General features: G+C 37.0%; 2 protein-coding genes and 1 pseudogene across 3 annotated transcripts; 1 reads left to right on the top strand and 2 right to left on the bottom strand.

Annotated features, from left to right (window-relative positions):
* The first annotated feature begins 14,146 nt into the window (after window positions 1-14,146).
* LOC143555535 (agamous-like MADS-box protein AGL62 pseudogene) lies at window positions 14,147-14,779 on the top strand (annotated as a pseudogene).
* Window positions 14,780-17,777: 2,998 nt separating this feature from the next.
* LOC143555529 (putative aldo-keto reductase 5) lies at window positions 17,778-19,993 on the bottom strand. 2 transcript variants are annotated; one of them, XM_077045067.1, is made up of 5 exons: window positions 19,772-19,993; window positions 19,415-19,615; window positions 18,482-18,654; window positions 18,269-18,371; window positions 17,778-18,110 (listed from the first exon to the last, which is right to left on the bottom strand). In XM_077045067.1, exons 1-5 carry the CDS (start codon window positions 19,991-19,993, stop codon window positions 17,778-17,780), a joined length of 1,032 nt encoding a protein of 343 aa, XP_076901182.1. The 2 variants fall into 2 exon arrangements, with proteins under 2 accessions (XP_076901182.1, XP_076901183.1); XM_077045068.1 differs by having other exon boundaries at window positions 18,320-18,371.
* A 3,277-nt stretch (window positions 19,994-23,270) lies between these two features.
* On the bottom strand, window positions 23,271-27,044 carry LOC143555527 (benzyl alcohol O-benzoyltransferase-like). Its single transcript, XM_077045063.1, has 2 exons — window positions 26,582-27,044; window positions 23,271-24,206 (listed from the first exon to the last, which is right to left on the bottom strand). The coding sequence occupies exons 1-2, from the start codon at window positions 27,026-27,028 to the stop codon at window positions 23,271-23,273; spliced, it is 1,383 nt and encodes a 460-aa protein (XP_076901178.1). The 5' UTR covers window positions 27,029-27,044.
* Between the last annotated feature and the right edge of the window lie 211 nt (window positions 27,045-27,255).

Genomic DNA, 27,255 nt, shown 5'->3' with positions numbered 1-27,255 from the left:
CCCATGTCGACTTTGTAACCGATGTGGCCGCGCCGGTCACCTTGCAGAAAACTGTAGAGTCCTTCCCGCCAACCCAATTGCGCCAACACCACCAGTCTACCCGCAGAACCCACAACCAACCTACCAAAACCAACGACCCAGATCGTGCTTTAACTGCGGTGATCCCAGTCACTTCCGGAACGCGTGCCCGAGACTACAAGTTCAGATTACGCAAGCGAATCCGGTGAACCAGATTTCGAACAAAGTGACACGCGGACGAGCTTTTAACATAACCGCGCACCAAGCGCAAGCGAATAATGACGTAGTTAATGGTACATTTTTGCTTAACGGATTTTATGCTTCTGTACTTTTTGATACTGGCGCCGATCGAAGTTTTATTTCTCACGCGTTTGAGCAGAAGCGACCGCGCAACGATTTAAAAGAAAATTTTTCAGTTGAATTGGCTAATGGCGAAACTGTTTTAATTAACTCAGTGATTAAAGATTGCACGCTTAACCTTAACGAAAACGATTTTCTAATCGACCTCATCCCCATGCCCCTTGGAAGTTTTGATGTTATCATTGGTATGGACTGGCTCTCGAAGAATCGCGCCGAAGTTATTTGCGCCAAGAAGATGATTCGCATACCTCGAGAAAATGGTGACCTTCATATCTACGGCGAGAAACCCTCCAGTGGTCTTAAACTTATGTCTTGCGCCGAAGCCCGAAGGCTCATGCGGAAAAGGTGTATTGCATTCTTAGCCCATGTGGTTAAACCTGCTGAAGAAAAGAAGCTTCGCGATATCCCTGTTGTGCGTGATTTCCCTGAAGTTTTTCCTGATGATCTTCCTGGTATCCCTCCCGCTCGTGAAGTCGAGTTCCGTATTGATCTTGTCCCTGGTGCTTCCCCCGTAGCTAAATCTCCTTATCGTCTTGCACCCGCTGAGATGCAAGAATTGGCAAGCCAACTTAAAGAGTTGACCGCTAAAGGATTCATTCGCCCTAGCTCTTCGCCCTGGGGTGCTCCGGTGTTGTTCGTTAAAAAGAAAGATGGATCGTTTCGCATGTGTATTGATTACCGCGAGTTGAACAAACTCACCATTAAAAACCGGTATCCCTTACCGCGTATTGACGACCTCTTTGATCAACTCCAAGGTGCCTCTTGTTTCTCCAAGATTGATCTCCGCTCTGGCTATCACCAGTTGCGCATCCGCGATGAAGATGTTCCGAAGACTGCTTTTCGAACTCGTTATGGCCATTTTGAATTTTTGGTCATGTCCTTCGGTTTAACCAACGCACCCGCCGTTTTCATGGATCTAATGAATCGGGTGTGTAGGCCTTTCTTGGATAAATTCGTGATTGTGTTTATCGATGACGTTCTGATTTATTCTAAGACCAAGGCCGAGCATGAGCAACATCTTCGGTTGGTGTTGCAAAAGCTTAGAACCGAGCAGCTCTTTGCCAAGCTTTCCAAGTGTGAATTCTGGTCTGATGAGGTACAGTTTCTTGGCCATGTTGTAAACAAGATGGGTATTCATGTCGACTCATCCAAAATTGAAGCAATCAAGAACTGGATCACGCCATCCACTCCTTCTGAAATCCGTTCCTTTCTGGGCTTAGCTGGTTATTACCGGCGCTTCATTTCAAATTTCTCGAAGATCGCTTTGCCTTTAACAGCTCTAACGCACAAAGGTAAACCGTATATTTGGGGCTCGAAGCAAGAAGAAGCCTTTCTAACGCTCAAGCGTTTGTTGTGTGAAGCTCCTGTCCTTGCGCTACCTGAGGGTAATGATGATTTTGTCGTGTATTGCGATGCATCCAACCAAGGTCTCGGTTGTGTTCTTATGCAACGAGGCAAGGTTATCGCTTACGCATCAAGGCAACTCAAGGTTCATGAAAAGAATTATACAACTCACGACCTCGAACTAGGCGCAGTTGTTTTTGCCTTGAAGTGTGACATCTGCCCCGATCCGACCCGACCCAGGTACCCGTTTCTCTGACCCGATCTCTTTCTTTTATGATTAATACCTATACTTTATTTTTAATAATAATAAAATATATTTCCTTCCCGCCTCTTTCTCTCTCTTTTTCTTTCCGCCGTCCCGTCCCTCTCCTTCTCTCTTTCCGCCTTCTTTTCCCTCTTGTCGCCGTCCCGCCCTTAAGCCTTGTTTCCCTCTCTTCTAACTCTTGTTCCTTCCCGCCTAAGGTTGTCTGCGCAGACTCCTTACAAGGAATCCTGCGTGAAGACCATCTGTTTCAGCGATACGCGAGACGAACTCTTCTCGCAGCGCGCTAAGAATTGTAATTCTTCTCGCAGCGCGCGAAGGACGGTAGTTCTTCCCGCGACGCGCTAAGGATTTGTAGTTCCTTCTCGCAGCGCGCTAAGGATCGTAGTTCATCCCTCGACGCGCGAAGAATTATAGTTCTTCCCGCGGCGCGCTAGGAATTTTAGTTCCTCCCGCGGCGCGCTAAGAAATGTGATTCTTCCCGCGGCGCGCTTAGAAATGTAGTTCTTTCCGCGACGCGTTAAGGTTAGTTCTGTCTGCCTTCGCGCTCGCGCTCTCTTGACCTTCTGTGTCAGACTTCTCGCGCTAAACCCTTTGAGTTTTCTTCTGTTTAATCTAGCCGTTTGCTTTTGTGTTGTCTTATCTTTTGAGCTGTTGACCTAATCTGCTTTATGTCTGAAAAGTTACTTTCGGCGCAGCATGCGCACCAACCCCATTGGTTGGCAGATAAAGTGACTGACATAATCTTTTGAGATCTGCTTTTGCCATGCTTGACCTGTACCTTTATCTGATCCGCCCATGCTTTTTACTGTTCCCTGACAGCTTTATCTTGCTCCCTGCAGCTGCCATATCTTTTGATATCTTTTGCTTTTGGAATCTTTTACTTTTTGAGATCTTTTCCCCTTTTTCTAGGGATTGTGTTCCCTAGGGTTTCTCTATAAATAATAGTATTATTTTTCCTAACACTACACACACAAAGCACTTAATCTCTCCTGTTTTCCTTGCTCTCTGCCGCCTCCCTCTCTGCCTCCGTCTTCCTCCCTGTTCTGTCCTGCTGTTCCGGTAATATATATATTATATATAATAATTTAATTATGCTAACTTATAATCAAGACTTAAAACCAATCATTAAAACAATAATCTTGTTTATAGGTTAACTAGTGCTTGTTTAAAGTTGGTTCTTGCTTTATCTTACACCGCATCGTTTATCAAGTGAGTAATCTCGTACCTAATCCCTTTTTGCTTTTAATGTTTTGGGATGTTCATGTGTTCATACAAACTTAGAGTCTTAAACTTGTTTATGAGCTTTAGTCGCGCAGTATCCCATGTGTTGAGGACGTTTACTTGGCTGTTTATTTGTATGTGTGTATCATTAACCGCTTTGTTCGGCCTATTCCGCAGTTTTCATGGATCCATTAGATGAACACGGGAGACCTATCGTTTACGGTTTTCTTTGTTTACACTTGCACAGATGTTTTCTCGTTTTTGTGCTCAATTGGGAGCACGGATTGAACTATGAACTATGAGCTATGATCTATCTAGGCTTGATCACAATCTGATTGCACCCTTGTTAAACACCAGACATACACGTGTTGCGCGCAGATTTATTGTTATCTATGTATTGTGTTAAACTTGATTTCTCACCAACACGCAAGTGTTTGACGTTTATTTTAACACATGTTCAGGTTTGCAGTAGCTGTTTTGGAGCTTGTGGACACATAGGACGTTTTTACTTTTGGACCTAGATTAAAATGTATCAAGACAAGTTATTGCTGTTCGAATATTTTGATTTATAATATATTGATTTATGTTGGTTTATTTATATCTTATGTATACGTTGCGCATGCGTGAATGAATATATTTATTAAATATTGACACCCAATAGTGTCACGAGTAATGAAACAATATGTGGCGCCCCGATGTATAATCCGCCTTTGGTCGGGGTGTTACATGAAGATCTGGAGACACTACCTTTATGGTACTAAGTGTATCATCTACACTGACCATAAAAGCCTTCAGCATATCTTTGATCAGAAGGAACTTAACATGAGGCAACGCCGATGGAACGAACTCATCAGCGATTACGATTGTGAGATCCGGTATCATCCTGGTAAGGCTAATGTGGTAGCCGATGCGCTCAGCCGAAAACCCTGCCAGCTTAACTGCATCTTGCCGCGCACGCAGCTTCACTTCGCGCCGATCCAAAGCAACCTTGAATCGCGCATTCGTGACGCGCAGCGCGCATTCATCAGTAATGGTAACCTTCGCGCCGAGTTAGCGTGTGGCGCGGAAACACACTTTGTCCCTAATCTGAGTGGAATTCTCTGCTACCTTAATCGCATCTGGATTCCCTTTGATGAGAATCTTCGCGCTGATATCCTGAGTGAAGCGCACAAATCTCGGTATTCTATTCATCCCGGCGCTGATAAGATGTACAAGGATTTGCGCATTACTTATTGGTGGCCCGGTATGAAAAAGGATATTGCTGTGTTCGTAGCTAAATGCCTGACTTGTTCTAAGGTAAAAGCTGAACACCAACTCCCATCTGGTTTGCTCGAACAACCAGAAATTCCTACGTGGAAATGGGAAGGTATAGCGATGGACTTTATTACCAAGTTACCTTTGACAGCAAGCAAACATGATAGCATTTGGGTAATAGTGGATCGTTTGACTAAGTCTGCTCACTTTCTGCCCATTCGTGAAAACTACCGTGTTGAGCATCTCGCGCAGCTTTATGTCAAGGAAATTGTCTGCCGCCATGGTACTCCTTTGAGCATCATATCCGATCGCGATGGCCGTTTTATATCTCGCTTTTGGAAATCTCTCCAATCTGCGTTAGGAACTCGCTTGGACATGAGTACGGCATATCATCCTCAGACTGACGGTCAGTCTGAGCGAACTATTCAAACTCTTGAGGATATGCTCCGATCTTGTGTTCTTGATTTTGGAGGTAATTGGGATTCGCACCTGCCTTCGATTGAGTTCTCTTATAATAACAGCTATCATTCCAGTATCGGTATGGCCCCATTTGAAGCACTTTACGGTCGTAAGTGCCGCTCCCCGATTTGTTGGAGCGAAGTGGGTGAAGCTCAAATCACAGGACCCGAACTTGTTCAAGAGACAACTGATAAAATCGCCAAGATCCGTGATCATCTGCTGACTGCCAGAAGCCGACAGAAGAGTTACGCAGATCGTAGGCGGAAGCCTCTCGAATTTCAAGTTGGTGATCTTGTTCTCCTCAAAGTGTCGCCCTGGAAGGGTGTTGTCCGCTTTGGGAAGAAAGGTAAGCTTGCTCCTCGATATGTTGGACCATTTAAGATTCTCGCGCGTGTAGGAAAAGTTGCCTACAGACTTGACCTGCCGCCCGCGCTCAGTAATGTGCATCCAACGTTCCATGTATCCAATCTCAAGAAGTGTTTAGCTGACGAGAACCTTCACATTCCACTTGATGAAGTTCAAGTTGATGAATCTATGCATTTCGTTGAGAAGCCTGTTGAGATTATGGATCGCGAGGTTAAGCAAACCAAGCGCAGTCGCATCCCTATCGTGAAAGTTCGCTGGGAGTCCAAGCGCGGAGCCGAGTTTACATGGGAAAGGGAAGATCAAATGAAGATCAAGTACCCGCACCTGTTCTCTGCGCAACCTACTTCGAGATAAATTTCGGGACGAAATTTCTTAAAGTAGGGGAGACTGTGACATCTGCCCCGATCCGACCCGACCCAGGTACCCGTTTCTCTGACCCGATCTCTTTCTTTTATGATTTAATATTTATTTATACTTATATTTTACTTTTAATAATAATATGTTTTCCTTCCCGCCTCTTTCTCTCTCTTTCTTTCCGCCGTCCCGTCCCTCTTCTTCTCTCTTTCCGCCTTCTTTTCCCTCTTGTCGCCGTCCCGCCCTTAAGCCTTGAACCCCTAACTGTCCTTTGTTCCTTCCCGCCTAAGGTTGTCTGCGCAGCTCCACGCGCCAGACTCCTTACAAGGAAGCTTGCGTGAAGACCAGTTGTTCCTGCGTTACGCGAGGCGAACTGTTCTCGCAGCGCGCTAAGAATTGTAGTTCTTCTCGCAGCGCGCTAAGAATGGTAGTTCTTCCCGCGACGCGCTAAGAATTGTAGTTCTCGCAGCGCGCTAAGAATTGTAGTTCTTCCCGCGACGCGCTAAGAATTGTAGTTCTTCTCGCAGCGCGCTAAGAATGGTAGTTCTTCCCGCGACGCGCTAAGAATTGTAGTTCTCGCAGCGCTAAGAATGGTAGTTCTTCCCGCGGCGCGCTAAGGATAATAGTCCTTCCCGCGGCGCGCTAAGGATTGTTCTGTCTGCCTTCGCCCTCGCGCGTGCGCTCAAGCCTTCTCGCGCTATGTCTTGAGTCTTTTCTTCTGTTTAATCTAGCCGTTTGCTTTTGTGTTGTCTTATCTTCTGTGCGGTTGACCTGACCTACCTTATGTCTGAAAAGCCACTTTTGGCGCAGCATGCGCACCAACCCCATTGGTTGACAGAAAAAGTGACTGACATTATCTTTTGAGATCTGCTTTTCCATGCTTGACCAGTACCTTTATCTGATCCGCCCATGCTTTTTACTGTTAACCTGTCAGCTTTTTCTCTTTTCCCTGCTACCATATCTTTTGATATCTTTTGCTTTTGGAATCTTTTACTTTTTGAGATCTTTTCCCCTTTTTCTAGGGATTGTGTTCCCTAGGGTTTCTCTATAAATAATAATAATATTTTCCTAACACATCACACACAAACACTTAATTTAACTTCCTCCTTGCTCTCTCTGCCGTCTTCCTCTCTGCCTCCGTCTTCCTCCCTGTTCTGCCCTGCTTTTCCGGTAATATATTATGTATAATAATTTACTTATTAATTATGCTAACTTATAATCAAGACTTAAAACAGATCATTAAAACAATAATCTTATTTTTAGGTTAACTTGTGCTTGTTTAAAGTTGGTTCTTGCTTTATCTTACACCGCATCGTTTATCAAGTGAGTAATCTCGTACCTAATCCCTTTTTATTTTTAATGTTTTGGGATGTTCATGTGTTCATACAAACTTAGAGTCTTAAACTTGTTTATGAACTTTAGTCGCGCAGTATCCCATGTGTTGAGGACGTAGACTTGGCTGTTTATTTGTATGTGTGGATCATTAACGTCTTGTCGGTCTATTCCGCAGTTCTCATGGTACCATTAGATGAACACGGGAGAACTATCGTTTATGATTTTCTCTTTTGTTTGCACATGCACAGTTTGTCTTGTTTGTGAGCTCAATTGTGAGCACTGGCAGTCTATGAATCTTAGAGTTGGTCCCGATCAGATTACACCCTTGTTGAAAACCAGACATACACATGTTGCGCGCAGATTTATTGTTATCTATGTACTGTATTAAACTTGATTTCTCACCAACACGCAAGTGTTTGACGTTTATTTTAACACATGTTCAGGTTTGCAGTAGCTGTTTTGGAGTTCGAGGACACGTAGGAAGTTTTCTTTATTTTGGACCTAGATTAAAATGTATCAAGACAAGTTTTTGCTGTTCGAATATTATGATTTATAATATATTGATTTATGATGATTTATGTTATCTTGTTTACTTTGCGCGTGCGCGAATGAATGTATTTATTAAATATTGACACCCAATTGTGTCACGAGTAATGAAACAATATGTGGCGCCCCGATGTATAATCCGCCTTTGGTCGGGGTGTTACAGTTCCTGCAGGTGACCAACGCCCGATTCGCTTGGCAACGGTCTACATACTTGTTTATGGTTTGATTATATTTACCACCTTTAACATGTTATACTTATTTATATTGTTGTGTCAAAACTGGTGATATTCTCACTCAACTTTATGTTGACAAAACTCCATTTATACGCATATGCAGGTTGCTTGTATTGAAAATTGAAGTTTAGACATGTAGACAAGACCTTAGGATATAATCAAGTTAACCTTTATTTGAGCTTAATAATTGTATATTTAAATTGTTTATTGTATTTGGATATTGTGTGTATAATTGAAATAAAATAATTAATTAGATATTGTCATATTTATATTATGATAGTATCTTCGAGCTGTGAGCAATCGAATCACGCCTCGACATTTCCGTTTTAGGTTGGGGTGTGACATGGAACTTCGTATCCGTCGTCAAACACGTAATCGTACGAACAGATAGAGTACAATCTCCCGCCGGGATCCGATGGCTTCCGTCGCCGGCTAATACTTCCGATCTCGATTCTAAAACTATTACTTCTAACTCTAACGCTAGGGGTATAATTGTAAAAAATCTATTTTTCCTAGAATTTGAAAATATGGACGGAAAAGGTAGGAAACATAAAAAAACAGTATTGGGAGACTGTATTTTGAGAAAAAAGAAGTTTAGGAAAAATTTGAACTTTTGCTCCAACATTTCAAAATAATTTAGACTTTACCTTCAATATTTTACCAAATTTGGTCTGCTCCCTAACTTTTTTAAAGATTTGGCCTGCTCCCTCATAATTATTATCTTTTCCCAATGCGTCTCTAGAGTTCAAATTATAAAAAAATTCTCATGAAAAAAGAGCTATTTTGGGTTTTCTCTCTATAAAGGGCTATTTTGGGAATTTTCCCTTGAAATATATCTATAGTCAAGAAATAAAATGTAAATTGTGATCTTGGAGTACTTGATCGTTGTCTTTTGCCAACATCTTATTTAGCTCGTTGACAAACGTCTCTATAGGCGTGCTTGGCAAGCATATGGGCACCACGATTCCAGACTCGCCCTTATGGTTTGTATAAGGTATATAGAAACTAGAAACACCGAGGATAGCACCTAGCCCGCCTTTGCCTGACCCACCATACGCCGCCTTTTCCCACCCAAAGTCAACCACATCAAATCCAGCACAACCTAACCACCGTGAAGTGGGGTTGCCCCTCTGTTACCATTAGGTCGACTCTAGATCCCATGCACTCTTCATTGACATCTGATTTAGCATTCATCACGAGCTCCAACGCGTGGGCCAACGGTTTGGTGGCTAGATCCTTAGCTGTGGAAATGGCAACCGGAAGGCGAACCCGTTTCCGTAATATCCAACATGGAGAGGAGGATTGAACTTGGCACGCGCATGCACGATGCAAATGATGTGCATCTCTTCTTCGGGATCCGGCTGGAGCGCGATGGTTCAGCAACGCTAGAGGTAGGTGAAACACCATAATTTTTTTTTATTATTTTAATACTTTTTCAAAATACGTATCAGAGTAGGTCCCAGATTACATCCAAAATATGTCACTCATGGTGACGTATTATTTTATGAAAATATATGTTGTACAAGAAATATGTTTAACAACAAACTTTATTATACAAACTATTAAACACGAGAGTGTGGTTCTCTTGTCAGTCCAGTCACGCCCATGAAGTTTCAGCCATCTAGGGGCGCTTTTACTGAAAATATTTTAAAAACATATTTTTATTAGCTTTCGCTAAGTACTCCATTTTATAAAAATATGTTTTATTTTCATATGGAATTTAACACCCAAATTCCTTGGGATTTCAACACCCGAAATCCTTATTTTTACTCCTCATTATTCTTTGGGAATTCAACACCCGAATTCCTTATGTTTACTCCTTATTATTCTTTGGGAATTCAACACCCGAATTCCTTATGAGCTCATTTTTAACCCATGAGGGTTATTAACTCCCCCTTTTATTTGGAGTTCAACACCCGAACTCCTTGAGATTTCAACTCCCGAAATCTTTTTATATATAATATCAAAATTTTGGAGTTTTAATTACTAAAACTCTCGGGACTCGTAACTCATATATTTTTATTGGATCTTTACCACCATATTTATTTCAAAACTATAGCCCATTTTTAAGCCACTAATTCCATATACTTGGAACCATAATCTCATAAAACATTTTTCAAATAACCATATATTTCAGTACTAAATAAGCACGTATAACACGCTATAAAAAATAACATGATTATGGTTCCGTGTACTTACCTCTTGGTGTTACTAACTCGAGTGTAGATGACAAACCGCTAATTATTGTGGTTGAAACCTTCTCCAATTTATACTAGAGCTACTATGTTGCCATGCTTAACTTCTTAGACAAGCCTTTACTCATTCAGTGACTTGCTTGTTTTTAGTGTTGAAGCTCTTGTAAATAGAGTTTATGTAGACAAAATATTTCTTTCCTACTAAGATATCTTGTCAACTAAGATATCTTCAACAAGAAGATTTCAATAAAATAAGATAGGAAATAAGCGAGTCTATCTCAATTCCTTAGTATGGAAGATTTATCTATATTCACTTCTAGTCCCTTTAATTTGATATAATGACAAAAGGCCAATGTGTATCTAAACGTGACATGCACACATGCCACTAATATTTTTATTTTTAAATTTTATAATTGTAATACTAATTCTTATTAATCAGTATTTATTTTATATTGTTAAACGATATTAGATGACACCAAATGCTCGTTTAAACACCTCGTATTTCAATGAGTCGTCTTACCCGTTACTCGTTTACTAATATTTGAAATATACTATTTCAAATATTTTATATTTATCTACAAAACGGGATGTTACAGTAGGCAGTTAGCACCTCAAAGGTGGAGCACTTTTTAAGATACGACAGAACAAACCTACGTAATGTTGCCATCTCAGCCGATCCAAAGAAAAAGTATTTGTGTGTCATGTCATCTAGTGGGATTACCGTACCCTTGGTGTCTTCCACTTTGTCGTACTCATGATGAGTACATGTCATACGTGGTGGATCCCGTGTAAAAAGCAACTCTCTTTGCCACACGGGTAAAGTCAAAGGCTTTGATGCACCTTATGCCATTTCACCCAGCACGGTCATGAATTGAGCGAGGCCTGGTGCATCACTCATGGTGTGGTTCAGCTGTAAAGCGAAGATAAAACCTCCACATAATAACCGTGTCACCTATTAATAAATAAAAGTTAATTAACAAAACAAGTCAATATAATACACAAAGAGCATCTTTTTTTTAACTTTTTTTAACAAACTTAAAAATATTTACATTTAATGGATGTGATGTATTATTATATTATAGGGATTAAGTTATTCTATTAAGGGAGACAAAAATAAGAATGATGAGAATGATTGATAGCCACACAAAAAAACCCTTCAAAAAAATTAAATAAAAAATCATAACTCACAATTTAATAAAAAAACAAAAAAAGTAAAAATACAAAAATGTTTCCACCGTCTTCTTCGTTCTTTAAAGAAACAAATGTTAATAGAAAAAGATCAATGTGTCTTTTTGTCTATCATTGTATTTTGTGTTTATTTTCGTTATTGATTATATCTTTTTCATTGACATTGTGTCTTTTTTTTATATTGTGTTATATTACTCAACATTGTGTTATATTTTGTTATTTATTTTGTTTTTTTAGTTATAATTGTGTTTTTTTGTTCATTTTCGTCATTGTGTCTTTTCAGCGTTTTTTTTTTGAACGAGAATGACAAGGTAAACGTTTTTGTTTTTTTAATTTTTCGTTTTTTATTTATATTTTGATTTATGATTTTTTTATTAATTTTTTGGAATTTTTTAAGGGTTTTTTATATGGCCACAAATTCTTCTCGCACTTCTTATTTTTATCTCCTTTTATATTTTAACTTTTCCCCATATTATAGATATATTTTTGTTTTTGTTTTTTTATTTAAGTTTACTAACTTTATGCAACCACACATTTAGATAAACATCATAAAGCATTGATGTTTCTCTTTACCACTATGTACCTTCAATATTAACGACTCGTAAGTCGTAATTGTTATTCTCTATGTTTTTTAAACAGGTCCATTACACCTATATATATTACTGCTTTATGATGTTTATCTTTACCACTATGTACCTTCAATATTAACGACTCGTAAGTCGTAACTGTTATTCTCTATGTTTTTTAAACAGGTCCATTACACCTATATATATTACACCTGTAATTAACTTATGACTATCATTGTCGATTTGTCGTTGGTTCAGTCACAACTCACAAATAAAATTTTAAACCCACTAGTTGAACCAATAAAACGAAAAATATTTAATTAAAAAAAACTGTATATAACAAGCCTAATAATCTAATATACCTTTTCAGATAGTGGAAAATATTTAAATTCCTATTGGGTCATGATTAGTTATATGTAAGGGTGACAATTTTGACCAAAACCATTTCAAATGGATTAATTTGGATTGTTTAAAAAATCATATGAGTTGGTTTGGGTCATAAATTTTAATTAAATGTACGTGTTGGGTTTTGGTTTTTTTTGTTTGTTTTTGGTCGGTTTCGGATTCGTTTTCGGCTTTTTGTTTTGTTTTGGTTGGCTTTTTCAGTTTCATTTCTGTTCGGTTTCAGTTTTTTAGTTTAGTTTTGATTGATTTTTTCGGTTTCGATCAATTAGATTCAGTTCTGGTCTTTTGTTTCGTTTTCGTTGACTTTTCAGTTTAAGTTCCTTTCTTGATTTTTTTTGGAACGATGATAACGGAGGAAACATTTTAGTTATTTTACTTTTTTCATTTTTGATTTATATTTTGAGATATAAATTTTTTTATTTTTTATTTTTTGTATTTTTTTGCGAGGTTTTTAATGTTAATAAAAACCCCTAAAAAATTAATAAAAAGATCATAACTCAAAAACGAAAAATGTAAAAAAACTAAAACGTTTCTTTCGTTGTCCTCATTCTTCAAAAAAAAAAAACGATTTGAAACCCGTTTTGACCCGTTCTGGCCTTGACCCTTCCGACCCGGACCTGTTCTGACCCGAACCTGTTGACCCTACCCGTTCTGACTCAAACCAAACTAACCCTTTTTTAGTTGACTTATTCCAACCCTAACCCGTTCCGACTCATGACCCGTTTCGACCCCTTATTATATGTTTTTGTCACACCAAAATATTTGTCGGTAACTACAAAGCATTAAACATAATAAATAATTAAATAATACACTTACATATATGGCAAACAATTAATATTTTAGTGTTCAATATATGGCTGTGTACGGTTTGGTTCGGTTTTTAGGTGAAACCGAAAAGTCGGTTTTTCAAATACACAAACCATTTGGTTTTTGTTTTTCGGTTTCTCTTCGGTTATAATCGGTTTTTTTTTTGTGTGTGTAGGCATTGCAAAAAAAATCCAAAAAAATGAAAATGCATATTATATTCAAAACACAAAAATAGGCATTTGTAACGTGGAACCAAACGAATACAAACTTACAAAAGTACCAGAGTTTAAAATTAAACAAAGTTCTTAATAAAAAAAACACTAAAAGTTTAGTTTTAATCTTCATTCTTCATCTTATTTATCTTCATCATCACTATCAACGGGAGATCCTTTTGGTATTTTGTTTCTGGTCATAACATCTAAAAAAACACATATAATTGTATTAAGTAAAAACAGATATCGGTTATGTTCGGGTTTTTTTTTTGGTTTTTTAAAAATGGAAAACCGAACCAAAACCGAAAATTCGGTTTTTCAAAAAAACAAAAAATTAACCATCGGTTAATGCTTCGGTTCGGTTTTTTCGGTTCGGTTTATTCGGTTAATTCGGTTTCGGTTCGGTTAATTCGGTTTCCTGCTCACCCGTAGTTCAATACCATAAACCATGTAACTAAAATTAAATTATTTTATTGTGCTTAAATTTTATATTATTAAAACTTCAACAATTTATTTGTATGCTCTACTTTCACCATTCTTTCTTTCATAAAATTGACACGTTCGAATCTCAAATTGTAAATTTTAATGTATTTGACATGTATCGTATTGATTTAAAGTAATCATGACTTAATCATTTATTTCTTAGCGTTATATATAGAAAAATGTATAACAGACGAACATGCCCATGAACCATATACGTATTTAATTAATTAGCATATGTGCTCACTCCATGGATTTTTTGACTCGAAAACATAGTATGGAGAAATATCTAATGTTGACCAAAAATTTTGCACTTGAATATTCATAAGGAAAGTTATAAAGCATTAATCATGATTCATATGGAAATAAGGAAAAAGAATTTTCATTATGGGAATGAAATTACTGTCATTAATAGTGTATACAACACATGGTGTAATTTGTAAGCTAAGGTGAGGCATATAAGTATCATACAAGTTGGTACACATTTCCTCAAATCAATCAAATTAAACCCCAGATAACTTTTGTTACAACAACCACAATGAGGCTTAAAAAGACCAAAGATCGCCAAAAGATCCGAATGGAAAAAATGAAGAAGGAGAGAAACTTGATGGTTACCTTCTCCAAACGCCGTTCTGGCTTGTTCAAGAAAGCAAGTGAACTCTGCATCTTGTGCGGGGTGGAAATGTCTATCATAGCCTTTTCTCCACGCAAGAATGCATACAGTTTTGGGCACCCTTCTGTTGAGAGTATTCTTGACCGTTTCCTTGCACAGAGCCCAGAACCATATTCCAGCACCACCCAACTTATCAATGTACATCGTAATGCTAGTGTGTATGAGTTCAATACGCAACTCAGTCATTCAATAAATCAGCTAGAGATTGAAAAGAAGAAAAGTGAAGAACTTTCAAAAATTGAGGCAAAAGGCAGAAACAATCATTCGTGGAAAGCTCCAATAGAGTGCCAAGGACAAGAAGATCTGGAGAAGTTGATGGTGGCTATGGGTTGGTTGAAAATCAACATCGAGGAACATAAGAAGAGCTCTGTGGAGAACAACCTGCTAGCAGTTGTCCCCTTTTTAGCTCCAAGTGGCATATGTGGTAACGATAATAGAGAGGAAATAAACATGACTCCAAATGAATGCATGCGGAGATATGGGCTTTTCGGTGGTTGAGACAGGTTAGTTGTTTGTAATTTCATGGTCCATTAAACTATTATTACTCAACATGATACATATTTGGACAAAATTATCTGAAAAATAAATCTTTTTTAAATTTCTTAACCTAAAATTTTCATCACTGCAGGTTTCTATTTCAAGACATATAACTGGTCTCTAGTGGTTGTTGCTGTGGGTTCAACAGATTAAAGGAGACAAACCAATTAATCAAGTTCTGCCATGCGTTTTTATTGTAACCCTCTATTGTTATGGGTTATTCTGAATTTTCAAATGTGTGGTTACGAATAGTCAAACCCCTGGCACTTGTGAACAATGTATTATAATGTAGCTATAATACAATCTTTTTATCACACACTTACGTACATCCAATGTGTTTGTAGAAGAAAAGAAATGAGATCATTTTTTTGTATATATTATATATAATTAGTTTTAGAGCCCGTGTCACACACGGGATAATTTAAATTATAAAATTATAAATAAAACAAATAATTACATAGCGTATATGAAAAAAAATGTATTACATCTATGCTTGTATTTATACATTGTGTACATAAATTAATTTTATTTATATCACAAAATTACTTTTTTAAATGATGCTCGTGCAAAAACATATCCAAGAATATTTCTTTCTATTGAAAATTTCATTCTCGGTGCCATATATGTATAATTGAAAGACTTTTGGTTATGAACCAATTTCGAAAATAAAGCTTCTCATACGATAGTAGTTCTAACCATTCAGTCTAAATACAAAAGGAGCGTTACCTTTATTGATATATTTATCAATTTACCACTAATTAAAAGAAAGTAGAACATTAAATTGTAACAATGGATGTTCTTCAAGAGCTATGTTTTTCTGAGCTACACTATGAAAAAGATTTTGATTAGTTTCAGAGGGCTTCTCGACTTTGTCATAATGACAACATAAAAAATAACATGTTAACCCATCCAATTTTGTGAATATTTTGTTTCATTTGAGCATAGTTTTCCACTTTTCCATGACATGCTTCTCATACAACGTTCTGATCACCATTGAAGGAAAAATTAATGTTAACATAAATATTTCAAAATTGATATAAGTTAGAAGCATTAATAGGCATGGGGGTGGTATGTCTCGCAGTCTTTTCTTACATTTTAATAGTTGAGGGAAAAATAGTGAGTTTGCCAAATCCCGAACCTTTTGATTATTTTAAAAAATGCCCTTAAAAATAAATTTTAAACTCGAATCATGTTTAAAAATTCTAACTTTCATAATTTTGACATTTCAAAGTCAACACTTTGAACCCATAACAAATTTGACGATAAATCTATTTTGCATTCTCAAACTTTTAAAAATACTCAAAATTTTCACTTTTGTCCCGTAACAAATTTTGACCTAAATGTAGTTAATTTGTACCAAATAATCTATTTACCAACTTTTGACCCATAATATCAAATTTAAGTTCCATAAAAAACCAGAAACAACTTTCATTTGAGAAACATGATTTGTTGTTAATTTTTGAAATTCACCCAAGTATTTTGTAATATGTAGTAAAATAATATGTTAATATTTATATTTATAAAAATATATAGATATTATATAAATATAGTGTAAAAGGAAAGTGAATAATTATTGATTTATTACATATATTAGGGTTAATTAGTTTTGGAGGGAGAATATTGTGAGAATTAACCAAAACATGACAAGTGTCCATATTTATTTTACTTTATTAGAATATGTAGATACATAAAAGAGGGGCAAATTAAGGCACTTTATATTAACGGATTTACAAGTAATATTGCATGATACAACATTGAATGGAAGCAAAAAAAGTTATTCTCACATTAAAACTCACATTTATTTAATGTAGTTACCATATTGCCTTCTCAACTATAATCAGCATTTGCAAATTTAAACAATATTTACAACTATTAGACCATACGTAGTCAAAACTAGACATACCCAGACATTTTATGCCATTTTCTCCTAGTCAGCTTTTGATGCATTTTGCAAAAAGTGGTTTTGGTGGGAAAATGTCCCCAAAACGCCTCTCTCCTCCCCCTCTCTCTACCTCTCTCTACCTCTCTCTCACAAGACCCTCAAAACTCGTGCTACACCAACGTTATGTACAAAACACCGGTACCAAAAAATCATCCCAAAATGCCAGGGGAGCGTTGTTCCCCGAAGTTTTGGCCTCAAAAAGCGTGGATAACTTGCCCACTAAGGATGGTCTTACTCTTAATCTTTTACATATATCTTATTTTAATTCAATTATCACCATAATTTTTAAACATTAATAACCTTTTCATATTTTAATATTTTTTTTAAAAAAAAGTACAACATAAAAACGAGCATATTTTTATCTTCAATTTGTGTATGATACTGTTATAGTTTTTTCAGTTAAAAAAATAATATTTTACGTATGGGTGTTTATGGTCTGGTTTTGATGATTTTAAATTAAACCGTGAGCCAAACCATTATTAACGGTTTTTTGTCATCGAAAACCAAGACAGGACCTTTGAAAATTGGAAACGACTGGCCAAAAGTTAAAGGAAAAAAATCAACTGTGAAATCAAACTAATGACCAGTCTAAACGGTTTTACGGTTTCAAACCAAACAATAAGCACATGTAAAATTATTATCTGCGTTTCCTGCTGCATGACACTGGCACCCGTCTAGTTTATTTTATAAAATTAGTTTTATTTAATGTGGGTGTTAGTGTGTTACACGTAGGTAAGGTATCAGGGACTAATGGTAACCAACGATTGATGGTAATCAACGACCGATGGACCAACGTTGACTGTTATGTTTAGGATTACGTTTGAAAACAAATTATTGACGATCAATAAAAAGAACGAGAGAGTGTGAGCTTTTTTCCAAGATGCATGGATTATTTTCAAGTCATCAAATGTTTCTAAAACAAGATATGGTAACAAGAATTACAAGAGATCATAAATGATAAGAGTGTCAATATCATGGAGTCATGGACACACTTTCTTATCTAGTCTATACTACAATTTAATTACCTTCCCAAGATGACAATGGAGGTGTCTCTGAATATATCCAAGTTCTTTGCATGGACACGTGCCTTTCCCCCTTTACTATGACATCAAAAGCAAATGATTCAAGTTTTGCAATCTCTTCTGGAGTTAGATTTATGGACAAAGCTCCAATGTTTTGATGCAAGTTCACAAGCTTTGTGGTTCCTGGTATTGGAACTACATCGGTTCCTTGGTGGTGCACCCAGGCCAATGCTAGTTGAGCCGCGGTGCACCCTTTCCTTGTAGCCATCTCACTAACTTGTTCAAATATGATCTTATTGTGCTCCACATTAATTAACCTCGGCATTCTCTGCGATAAGTTTCATTAAATCATCAAAGTTGAAAATCGTTTGTAAAACATTATTAATAAAACAAATGAGTTGTATCAAACCCCAATTTAGGGATCAAAAACAACCACGAACTTGGCAAGAAAATCTTAAATGTTCGGATTGGAGAGGGCGAGCATACCTTTCTGCCGTCTATCTCTGACAGGTTCTCAAGAAGTTTAGGACCTTGAGCTAAGAATCCCTTACCAATGGGACTATATGAAACAATCCCGACGCCAAGTTCTCTGCAAAATAGACCATAGCATACCAACTATCATCATTATCATTATCATTATCACTATCATTATCACGCTATTGCATACTCTAGATTGTCGGAGAGAAAAGATAAAAGAACCTGCAAGTAGGTATGATTTCATCCTCTAAATCTCTCGCCCAGAATGACCATTCATTTTGTACTGTTGTTATGAGATGAACAGCATGAGCCCTTCTAATTGTTGAAGCGCATGCTTCAGATAATCCTATATACTTTACTTTTCCTTCTTCTATCAATTTCTTGAGCTCTCTCATCTTTTTATATTTCAGTTTGTTAGATGTGCATACAAGCGTTAATTATTCAAAAGGTAAAGACACTAACACTCGGACAAAAACACAAAATCACAACCAGAACACATACTCTAGAATGTCGAACATTGCATAAAACCCTCTTTGTGTGGAGAACTAATCAACCCTCTTAGCATATGCGAATTTATGAAATATTTATAGAACTTAGGGGGTGTTTGGGATTACTTATTTTCACTAACTTGTAGCTTATTAACTTTGAAAAGTAATAAGGTGTTTGAGGTTGTTTATATTGTGAGAGGAAAAGTTTCATAAGTTATACTTTTGTAACTTATTAACTTAATGAAAAGTTATAAGGAGTAAGGAATCTCAAATACCCCCTTATACTGTGTTCACGAATCTTTTAAGGAGAGAAATGAAAAGAAACAAGAGGAAACTCGAAAATATTTGTGTTCTTTGAGCTTTTAATGTAAGGAATTAAGAAAATAGAAAGAAAAAAAAATGATAACTTTTTAATATTTTTCCCTCATAACTTTCTGAAAGAATAAAATCAGGAAAGGATTTTGAGAAAGAATAAAATACAAACTTTTTGAAAAATTCATTAACGTATTTTTTTGTTTTTCAAACTTCAAATCACAAAGTTAAAACAATATATTTTCCTTTCCTTCAATTCTTTTTCCAACATACTTTCCTTTCTTCTCTTTCCTTTATTTATCTTTTAATATTTTTCCCTTCATTTCGTTAATCAAATGGAAGTAAGAGGACAAACCGTGATTTCTATTGGGATACTCGTGTCGATCCGATGAACATAATACAGATCAATACAATCAATATCAAGTCTCGTCAAGCTAGCTTCACAAGCTGATCGGACATAAACCGGGTCACCACACACCTCGACCTTTCCATCTATAGGCCGGTAACCAAATTTTGTAGCAATTTGAGCTTTCTCTCTATATCCATCTTTCAAAGCCTACAATATTACAGTAATTCTAAATAAAAATCAACTAACAAGCCTAATCAGTAAATATGTAAGAGTTCATTGACCGGTCACCGACAAAAGCCATGATCTGATAGTCGTGACAAAATCATCGACCTATATATTTTTCTAGTAGTGGTTGCAAATTACCTTGCCAATGAGGATTTCATTGGTATTATGCCCATAGAAGTCCGAGGTGTCTAGGAAGGTAATGCCAGAGTCGATGGCATGGCGAATGAGGTTGATCATGTCGGGTTCGGGTTTGGGTGGTCCAAAGAACCCTGATCCGGACATACTCATACAACCCAACCCTTGTGCTGAAACAACAAGACCTTGTGAACCAAGCTTCAATCTTGGAACTGCATGCTCCATCGTTACTGAACACTATCTTGATAGGTGAGATTGCACACCAACATATGATTGTATAATTAACCATTGATTCTCATCGATACTAAAATATTTTAAGTATCGAATAAAGCCAGATAGAGATAGAGATTGAGACCATGATGGTGACTAGATCGAACAAGATGATGAACAAGACTACATTGAAGACTCTTTTGAAGCTATTTAAAAGTGTCCACCGATTCATTCCTTACAATCCTCATACCTCTGTACTTAAAAACACATATACATGCGACCATCACCATGGGTCTATAGCCTTAAGCCTAACTACAAGTTGTAATCCAGCAACCGTTTAGCCCAATGATTACACCAACTAGTTCAAGTCTTTAACCCACAATGAAACAACTAGCCGCACAAAATGTTTAAATAATATAGGATAAAGAAATTCACAACTATTAGAACAAACTAGATTTTTTTTTTCTTTTCGAATTAGCAAAATTATGAAATTGGTTCTTTTTTAAAATGAATTTCATTTTTTATCTTTTATTTGCATGTTTTGCTCAATTTTAGTTCTTTATACTAACAGATGTTAAGTTTTTCAATTATCTCATTTGCATTGCACATGAGGACATTTTAGTTTTTTTTATCCATTGAAGGACTATTTATGTATATAACTGATTTGGTCTTCTACTTTATGATCAAAAACTAATTAAATGGTATTAAACGAAACTAAAAAATATTAAATAAATTAAAAATATATATACAATATAATGTTGTAGCCACCACAAATAACATTATAATACCATTACCACCATCGTCATAGCTCTTAGCATGAAGATGAAGATTACGAACCATCACCACAGAAGCTAAATTTGTCTCAATCGATCACCACAACCCACGCTCGTGTAACCCTAAAAAGTCAATCTGCAACTTTTCGAGTAACATCATCAACCTGCAGCTTCTCTGGTATCGTTAGCCGCTCGATGCTACACCCAAGGTGGTTCAGACCTGAACTGTCTGCCATGTCGTTTTCTAATTCTATCTCTCTGACCAAATCATTTTTCAACTTCAAAGCTCCACCATCGACAGATCTGGATGAATCCTTTTTTCCATATCTAGGTTTTTAGTGGAACAATTTTTAACTGAAGGAGGCAGTGATGCATGATGATGGTTGCAAGATAGGTAGTTTAGATAGGTAGTTCTTGGAGATAGAGGAGAATATGGTGGGTGGTGAAACTAATAGTTTTGATCAATTAACAAAGAGGAACTCTAGCAAATCAACTGGGTAGTGGAGAACTGGAGACATTAGATTCAATCGGTTGTGGAGATGTTGGATTTGGGAAACGATGAATCTTTTTAAATAAAAAAAATCAAATCCATTTTTAATCAAGAACCAAATATTTAGGTTAGTTATATAAATAGCCCTTCAATGGGTAAAAGGACTAAAATGCTCTCATGTGCAATCCACATGATTAACTGAAAAACTTAACATTCGTTAATGTAAAGGACTAAAGCCGAGCCAAACATGCAAATAAAGAATAAATAAAAAGATTCATTCCATAATTTTGCTAATTCAAAAAGACAAAAAATGTAATTTTCTCCAACTATTATGTATTTTAAACAAGTTTATTTGATAACTTTAATATCGCATCACTAAATTGAAAGACTCTTCATATAAACAAAATAAATAAATATCTATCTTTGTAACTTATATTAACCTTATATCTTCAATCGTGATTAGGTATCTATCTATAATTAATATACATAAACGAAACCTCTAAAATCCTACGTGTCGTGATGTGGTCGCTCCCATCTTTTATGGAAGCCACCAGATTGCTTGATTTTTAAATGGAGGCCTCTCATTGATTTAACCCAAATTCATGGGTATGGGTCTTAGCAAAACCAGATAACTCTATAAAATAGGGATATACTAAAATTTAATATCCAATTCAAAAATTATTTATAATTAATAAACAATTTTATAGTAAAATACATAAGCGGGTCATGTGTCACCAAATCCAGATGATTTTAAACGGGTTATAACATATCATTTATTTATGAAACCCTTTCATCATCAAACCCTAAGTATATTATTAACTTTCTTACAATAATGAAAATTAAAATTCAAAAAATAAATATTAAAAAACCAAAAATGTAAAACAACCATTCTTCAAGCATCAGATTGCTTTATTTTGTAAATGAAAGTTTCTCACGCATTTGACCCGAATTCACGGGTAAATGTCTCACCAAATCCAGATAGCTCATAAAATAATCTCATAAACGGGTTATAACATAAAATAAAATAGGGATATACTAAAAATTAATATTCTATGTTATTTATAAAAAAAATATTATTTATAATTAAGAAACAATTTTATAATAAAGAAAATAAGCGGGTAATGGGTATCGCCAAACCCAGATAGCCTTTAAACGGGATTATAACATATCATTTATATGTGAAACTATTTTATCGTCAAATCTCAAGTATATTAATTATCAACTTTCCTACAATAAATAAAATTAAAATCCAAATATACATATATAAATATTAAAAACGAATAATGTAAAACAACCTCGTAATACGGGAGATAAAATCTAATATAAAATATTTTAAGGTCGGAATTCTAATGTTTTACTAGCCTTGACGTCCTTCGATATTTCTATCTATATATTAGAAAAATAATTTATTTATAAAATCTATAATAATATGCAATACTTGCTAAACACAAATATCCTTTTAACAGTACAAGTAAAGAAAACTCTACATAGTGAAATTTGAATGTTCATTTATACTCATTTAAGTTTGTTTGTTTAATTGTGTATGTTCTTCATGAAATGTATCAAACATAAACGAACACGAACATGTCCATTTTATTAATGAACAAGCATAGACAAAAAAAAAGTGTTCAATTATATGTTCAGGTTTGTTTAACGTTAAATGAACAATCTCGAACATGCTCTCGTTCGTGTCTATTCGGTTCGTTTACAAACATAATTGAATTTCATTCGAATTTCTTATAAATTAGTCATGGTTTTGAAAAGCTACTTTAAAACTTACATGACATGTTTTCTTAAGAGCAACTACTTTCGTTCCTAAAAAATCATTTTTTTTCTTATAAATTAGGCTTTGACAAACGGGCCTTAAAGTAAAAAATGGGCCTTAGATTGAACCAAACGTCACGAGTCATTAATGGATCATAAAAAAAAAGTAACTCGTTTATTTTTGCCACAAACATGCTTTAGAAAAACGTACAATACAACAAAAATATAGAGGCATACGATCACTATATGTTGCATATTGAAATATCTAAAGTCGAGAAATAAAGTGCAAATTTTGATTTTGGTATACTCGAGCGTTGTCATTTGCCAGCATGCTATTTAGCTCGTTGACAAACGTCTCCATAGATGCACTTGGCAAACATATGGGCACCACGATTACAGACTCGCCCTTATGGTTTGTAAAAGGTATATAGAAACTAGCAACACCAGGGATAGCACCAACCCCACCTTTGGCGGGTCCACCATACACCGCCTTCCCCCACCCAAAGTCAACCACATCAAATCCAGCACGAGTCACATCTGAGACTAGGTAGCTTCTAACCACGGTAAAGTGAGGTCGTCCCTCGGTAACCATTAGGTCAGCTATAGATCTCATGTATTCTTCATTGACATCTGATTTAGCTTTCATCACGAGCTCCAAAGCGTGGGCCAGTGGTTTTGTGGAAAGATCCTTAGCTGTGGAAATGGCAACAGGGAAGGCGAATCCATTTCCATAATATCCAACCGGGAGAGGAGGATTGAATTTGGCGCGCGCATTCACGATGCAAATGATGCGCATCTCCTCTTCGGGATCGGGCTGGAGCGCGATGGTCCGACAACGCCAGAGGCAGGCAGTTAGCACCTCAAAGGTGGAGCACTTTTTAAGGTATGATGGAACAAACCTACGTAACGCTGTCATCTCAGCCGGTCCAAAGAAAAAGGATTTGTGTGCCATGTCATCCAGTGGGATTATCGTGCCCTTGGTGTCTTCCACTTTCTCATACTCGTGATGAGTGCATGTCACACGTGGTGGGTCACGTGCAAAAAGCAACTCCCTTTGCCACACAGGTAAAGTCGAAGGCTTTGATGCACCTTGAGCCATTTCACCTAGCGTATTCATGAATTGAACGAGACCTGGTGCGTCACTCATGGTGTGGTTCAATCGTAGGGCAAAGATAAAGCCCCCACATAATAATCGTGTCACCTGTTAATAAAAGTTAATTAACAACACAAGCTAATATAATAAAAATAAATAAAAAGAAAAAATAATAATTTCACTAATGCCTATTTTTCAAAACTTATTTTTAATAAACTTATTAAAGGGTACATTTAACTGATGTGATGTATTATTAGAACAGATATTTGTTTATTTTTGCCTTTTTTTTTTATAAATTTACCCAACTTTATGCAACCACACATTTAGGCTGAGGGGTGTGGGGCTTTAGCCAGGGCGCGAGAGCCCCTCCGCTCGCGCCCCCAGGCGCGAGCACCACACCACCGGGGCGCGAGAGGGGCGCGAGCACGAAAAACAAAGCAGGCGCAAGGGGGGTCGCGGGAGGTGTATGACGTAAAGGGACTTGGGGAATGGTGAAAGAGACGTTGGAGTGTTTAAAATGAGCCGTTGGCTCTTTATTTAATAAAAAAAATTTTTTTTTTTATTCCTATATATTACCCATTTTATACAACACTTAACACAACTTCAAAAAAAAACCAAACTTACCCATTTCTTTATACAACACTTCCTATATATTACCCATTTCTTTCAAACTTTTTGTTAAAAACATGTCTGGAAATTGGTACCCAAACCTAGATTCAGATTATATTGACGATTTAGGTCGGCACCCGGACCAAACGATGTTTTATACGGGGCCGCAAGAAACATCCGGCTTTCAACCATCCAACATACAACCGTCTCCTAACTTTGTTGTTCCAGAGACACAAGAATCACACAGTGATGCTGCGGGACAAAGAAGACGCGTCCACCGGAAAAAACAATTTGCAACGGACGGGTCGGGTTCGGCTTCGACTGAAAGGACGAAACGGAAAACCACTCCGTGGTCATCGGATGAGAAGGAAGCCCTGTGTCGGGCTTGGATAGTCATTTCTGAGGATCGGCGTTGCGGTAATTGTTTTAACGTTTTTAAAAATGATTTTTAATAAAAAAGTTAAATAAAAAAGTTAAATGACTTACAAATTTATTTATGCATTTTGCAGCGGACTACCAAAAGAGCAAGGTCTTTTGGACAAAGGTTAGGGAGACGTTCTATTCGCTCGTTGGGAGTACAGAGCGGAACGCCGATATGATTTCGGGTCGGTGGACCGAAATCAGAAAATTTGTCGGCTTGTTTACTAATCTGTTCAACAGGAACGCCGGTCGTATGAGACCAAGTGGCAGTGACGATTTGGCGGTTTATAATTTCACTGTCGAAGAGTGGAGGCAGGAGTGCCTGCGGAGGTATGGGACGGTGAAGACGTGGGACGATGTAAAGGTGTGGGAGAGGTTGAGAAGGTGTTCTAAGTGGGTTGAGCTGGTGGCGCCGGACGTTGATGCGGAAGTAGGGCCGAAACGGACTAAAACTAGTTCGTCTGGAGCGTACAGCACTTCCGCCGGGTCGGATTGCCGGGTTGGATTCGACCTAAACGTTGCGGGGGAGGAAACGTCTTCACCGCCGAGGAGGCGGCCATTGGGAAGGGACGCCAGGGGGAAAAAACCGGCTGAGGGGGAAGCCGTAAACATCACCGATCTTGTTGAATCCCTCAATAAATTCAACAAAACCATGGAGGTGGTCTCTAATGACAAAAAGGAAAAAAAAAGAATGAGAGATTTGGACTTCCTTACAAGAGACTTCAGTAACCTAAATCCGGTCGACCAAATGCTGATGGAAAAACAAAAGGAACGTATCCGGAAGAGGTTGATCGAAGAAGACCAAGCCGAAGAATAAGAATAATGTTTTTTTTAGTACTTTAATTTTTTTTTAGATATTAATGTGTTTTTTTAATTAATGTGTGTTTTTTTAAATAATTTCTTGTTTTTTTAATAATACGTTTTTTTAATACATTTATAAAAAAATAAAAAAATAAACCGCTCGCCGCCCCCTCTCGCGCCCCTCCACACCAGGGCCCGGGGCGCGAGCACCACAACCAGCACCCATCTTATCAAGTTTCTCTCTCTGCCACACGTCACAATATTATTGGCTGGCGCCCCCACTCGCGCCCCCTCTCGCGCCCCCCACACCCCTCAGCCTTAGATAAACACCATAAATAAAACATTGATGTTTCTCTTTACCAACTATATGTACCTTCAATATTAATGACTCGTAAGTGTTATTCTGTATGTTGTATAAAAAGGACTATTACACCTACATGTATTTAACTTGTAACAATCATTGTCGATTTGTCGTTGGTTCAATCACCAGTGAACCGGCGGAAGAAAAAAAAAAAAAACTGTATAACACAAACCTGATATATCTTTTCAGATAGTGGAAAATATTTCTATTTCTATTGGATCATGATTAGTTATATGTTTTTGTCACCAAAATGCATACTCTTTTAATATTATGTAGTTATATAATATTCTACCTGAATCAGTAACAAGGGTGAGTCAAGAACATTTCCAGATCCAGGAACATCATAAAGAAGTTCTTCCAAACACGGAAACGGCGGTTGAAGCGCGTCTCCAAACTGTTTCAACGTCACGTCCGCCTCCGCCTCAATAAACAACACACCCTGGCCATTACATTCTACCATCAGTTTCCTGGCCGGCCCTTCTTTGAGCCGGCCAGCAAATGGATAGTAGAACACTAGCACTTTGGCTAGTGCCTCCCGGATCACAGTGGCTGGGTTCTTATTATTCATTTTTGGGTCGTGGCGGTAAAATTGAATAACCGGGATATGAAACCTAAGCCCGTCTTGATCATCAATATCCGAGAGAGGTTTAAGCTCTCGTGGCGTGGGTTTAGCTGGAGCAATGAGCTCCGGTGCATGTCTTCGGACGGTGAAGGTTAAGGGAATGTCGATCTGGGACATGTTTGATTGATGTTTGAGTTTTGTGTGTTTGAATTAGGTATCATTGGAGCTCCTTTTATAATAGGTTGTTGGGTGAGTGTGGTCCTTAATCCTTATGAGTAAAGAGTAGATATTTAATTATTTGTTTTTTTATTTTTTATTTTTTTTGTTTGTATGCATATGGAATAATTATTTATGGAGTAAGTCAAGTCAAACGACTTTGTAGATAGTATGAAGTTTCAATTGCA

Source organism: Bidens hawaiensis, unplaced genomic scaffold (assembly GCF_021521415.1).
Source record: "Bidens hawaiensis isolate Kalapana, Puna unplaced genomic scaffold, B.hawaiensis_p1.1 tig00018140_1, whole genome shotgun sequence".
Lineage (NCBI taxonomy): Eukaryota > Viridiplantae > Streptophyta > Magnoliopsida > Asterales > Asteraceae > Bidens > Bidens hawaiensis.
Note: the sequence above shows the minus strand (reverse complement) of the source record. Positions and strands in the feature narration are given on the sequence as shown.

Bases quoted from the DNA above. Each gene is read 5' to 3' on its own strand.
- LOC143555529 (XM_077045067.1), bottom strand. From the start codon at position 19,993: ATGGAGCATGCAGTTCCAAGATTGAAGCTTGGTTCACAAGGTCTTGTT. The intron at 19,616-19,771 runs GTAATTTGCAAC...GTAATATTGTAG, and splicing joins ATGAAATCCTCATTGGCAAG to GCTTTGAAAGATGGATATAG. The intron at 18,655-19,414 runs GTTTGTCCTCTT...AAATATAAAAAG, and splicing joins GTATCCCAATAGAAATCACG to ATGAGAGAGCTCAAGAAATT.
- LOC143555527 (XM_077045063.1), bottom strand. From the start codon at position 27,028: ATGTCCCAGATCGACATTCCCTTAACCTTCACCGTCCGAAGACATGCA. The intron at 24,207-26,581 runs GTAGAATATTAT...TTTTATTAACAG, and splicing joins CACCCTTGTTACTGATTCAG to GTGACACGATTATTATGTGG.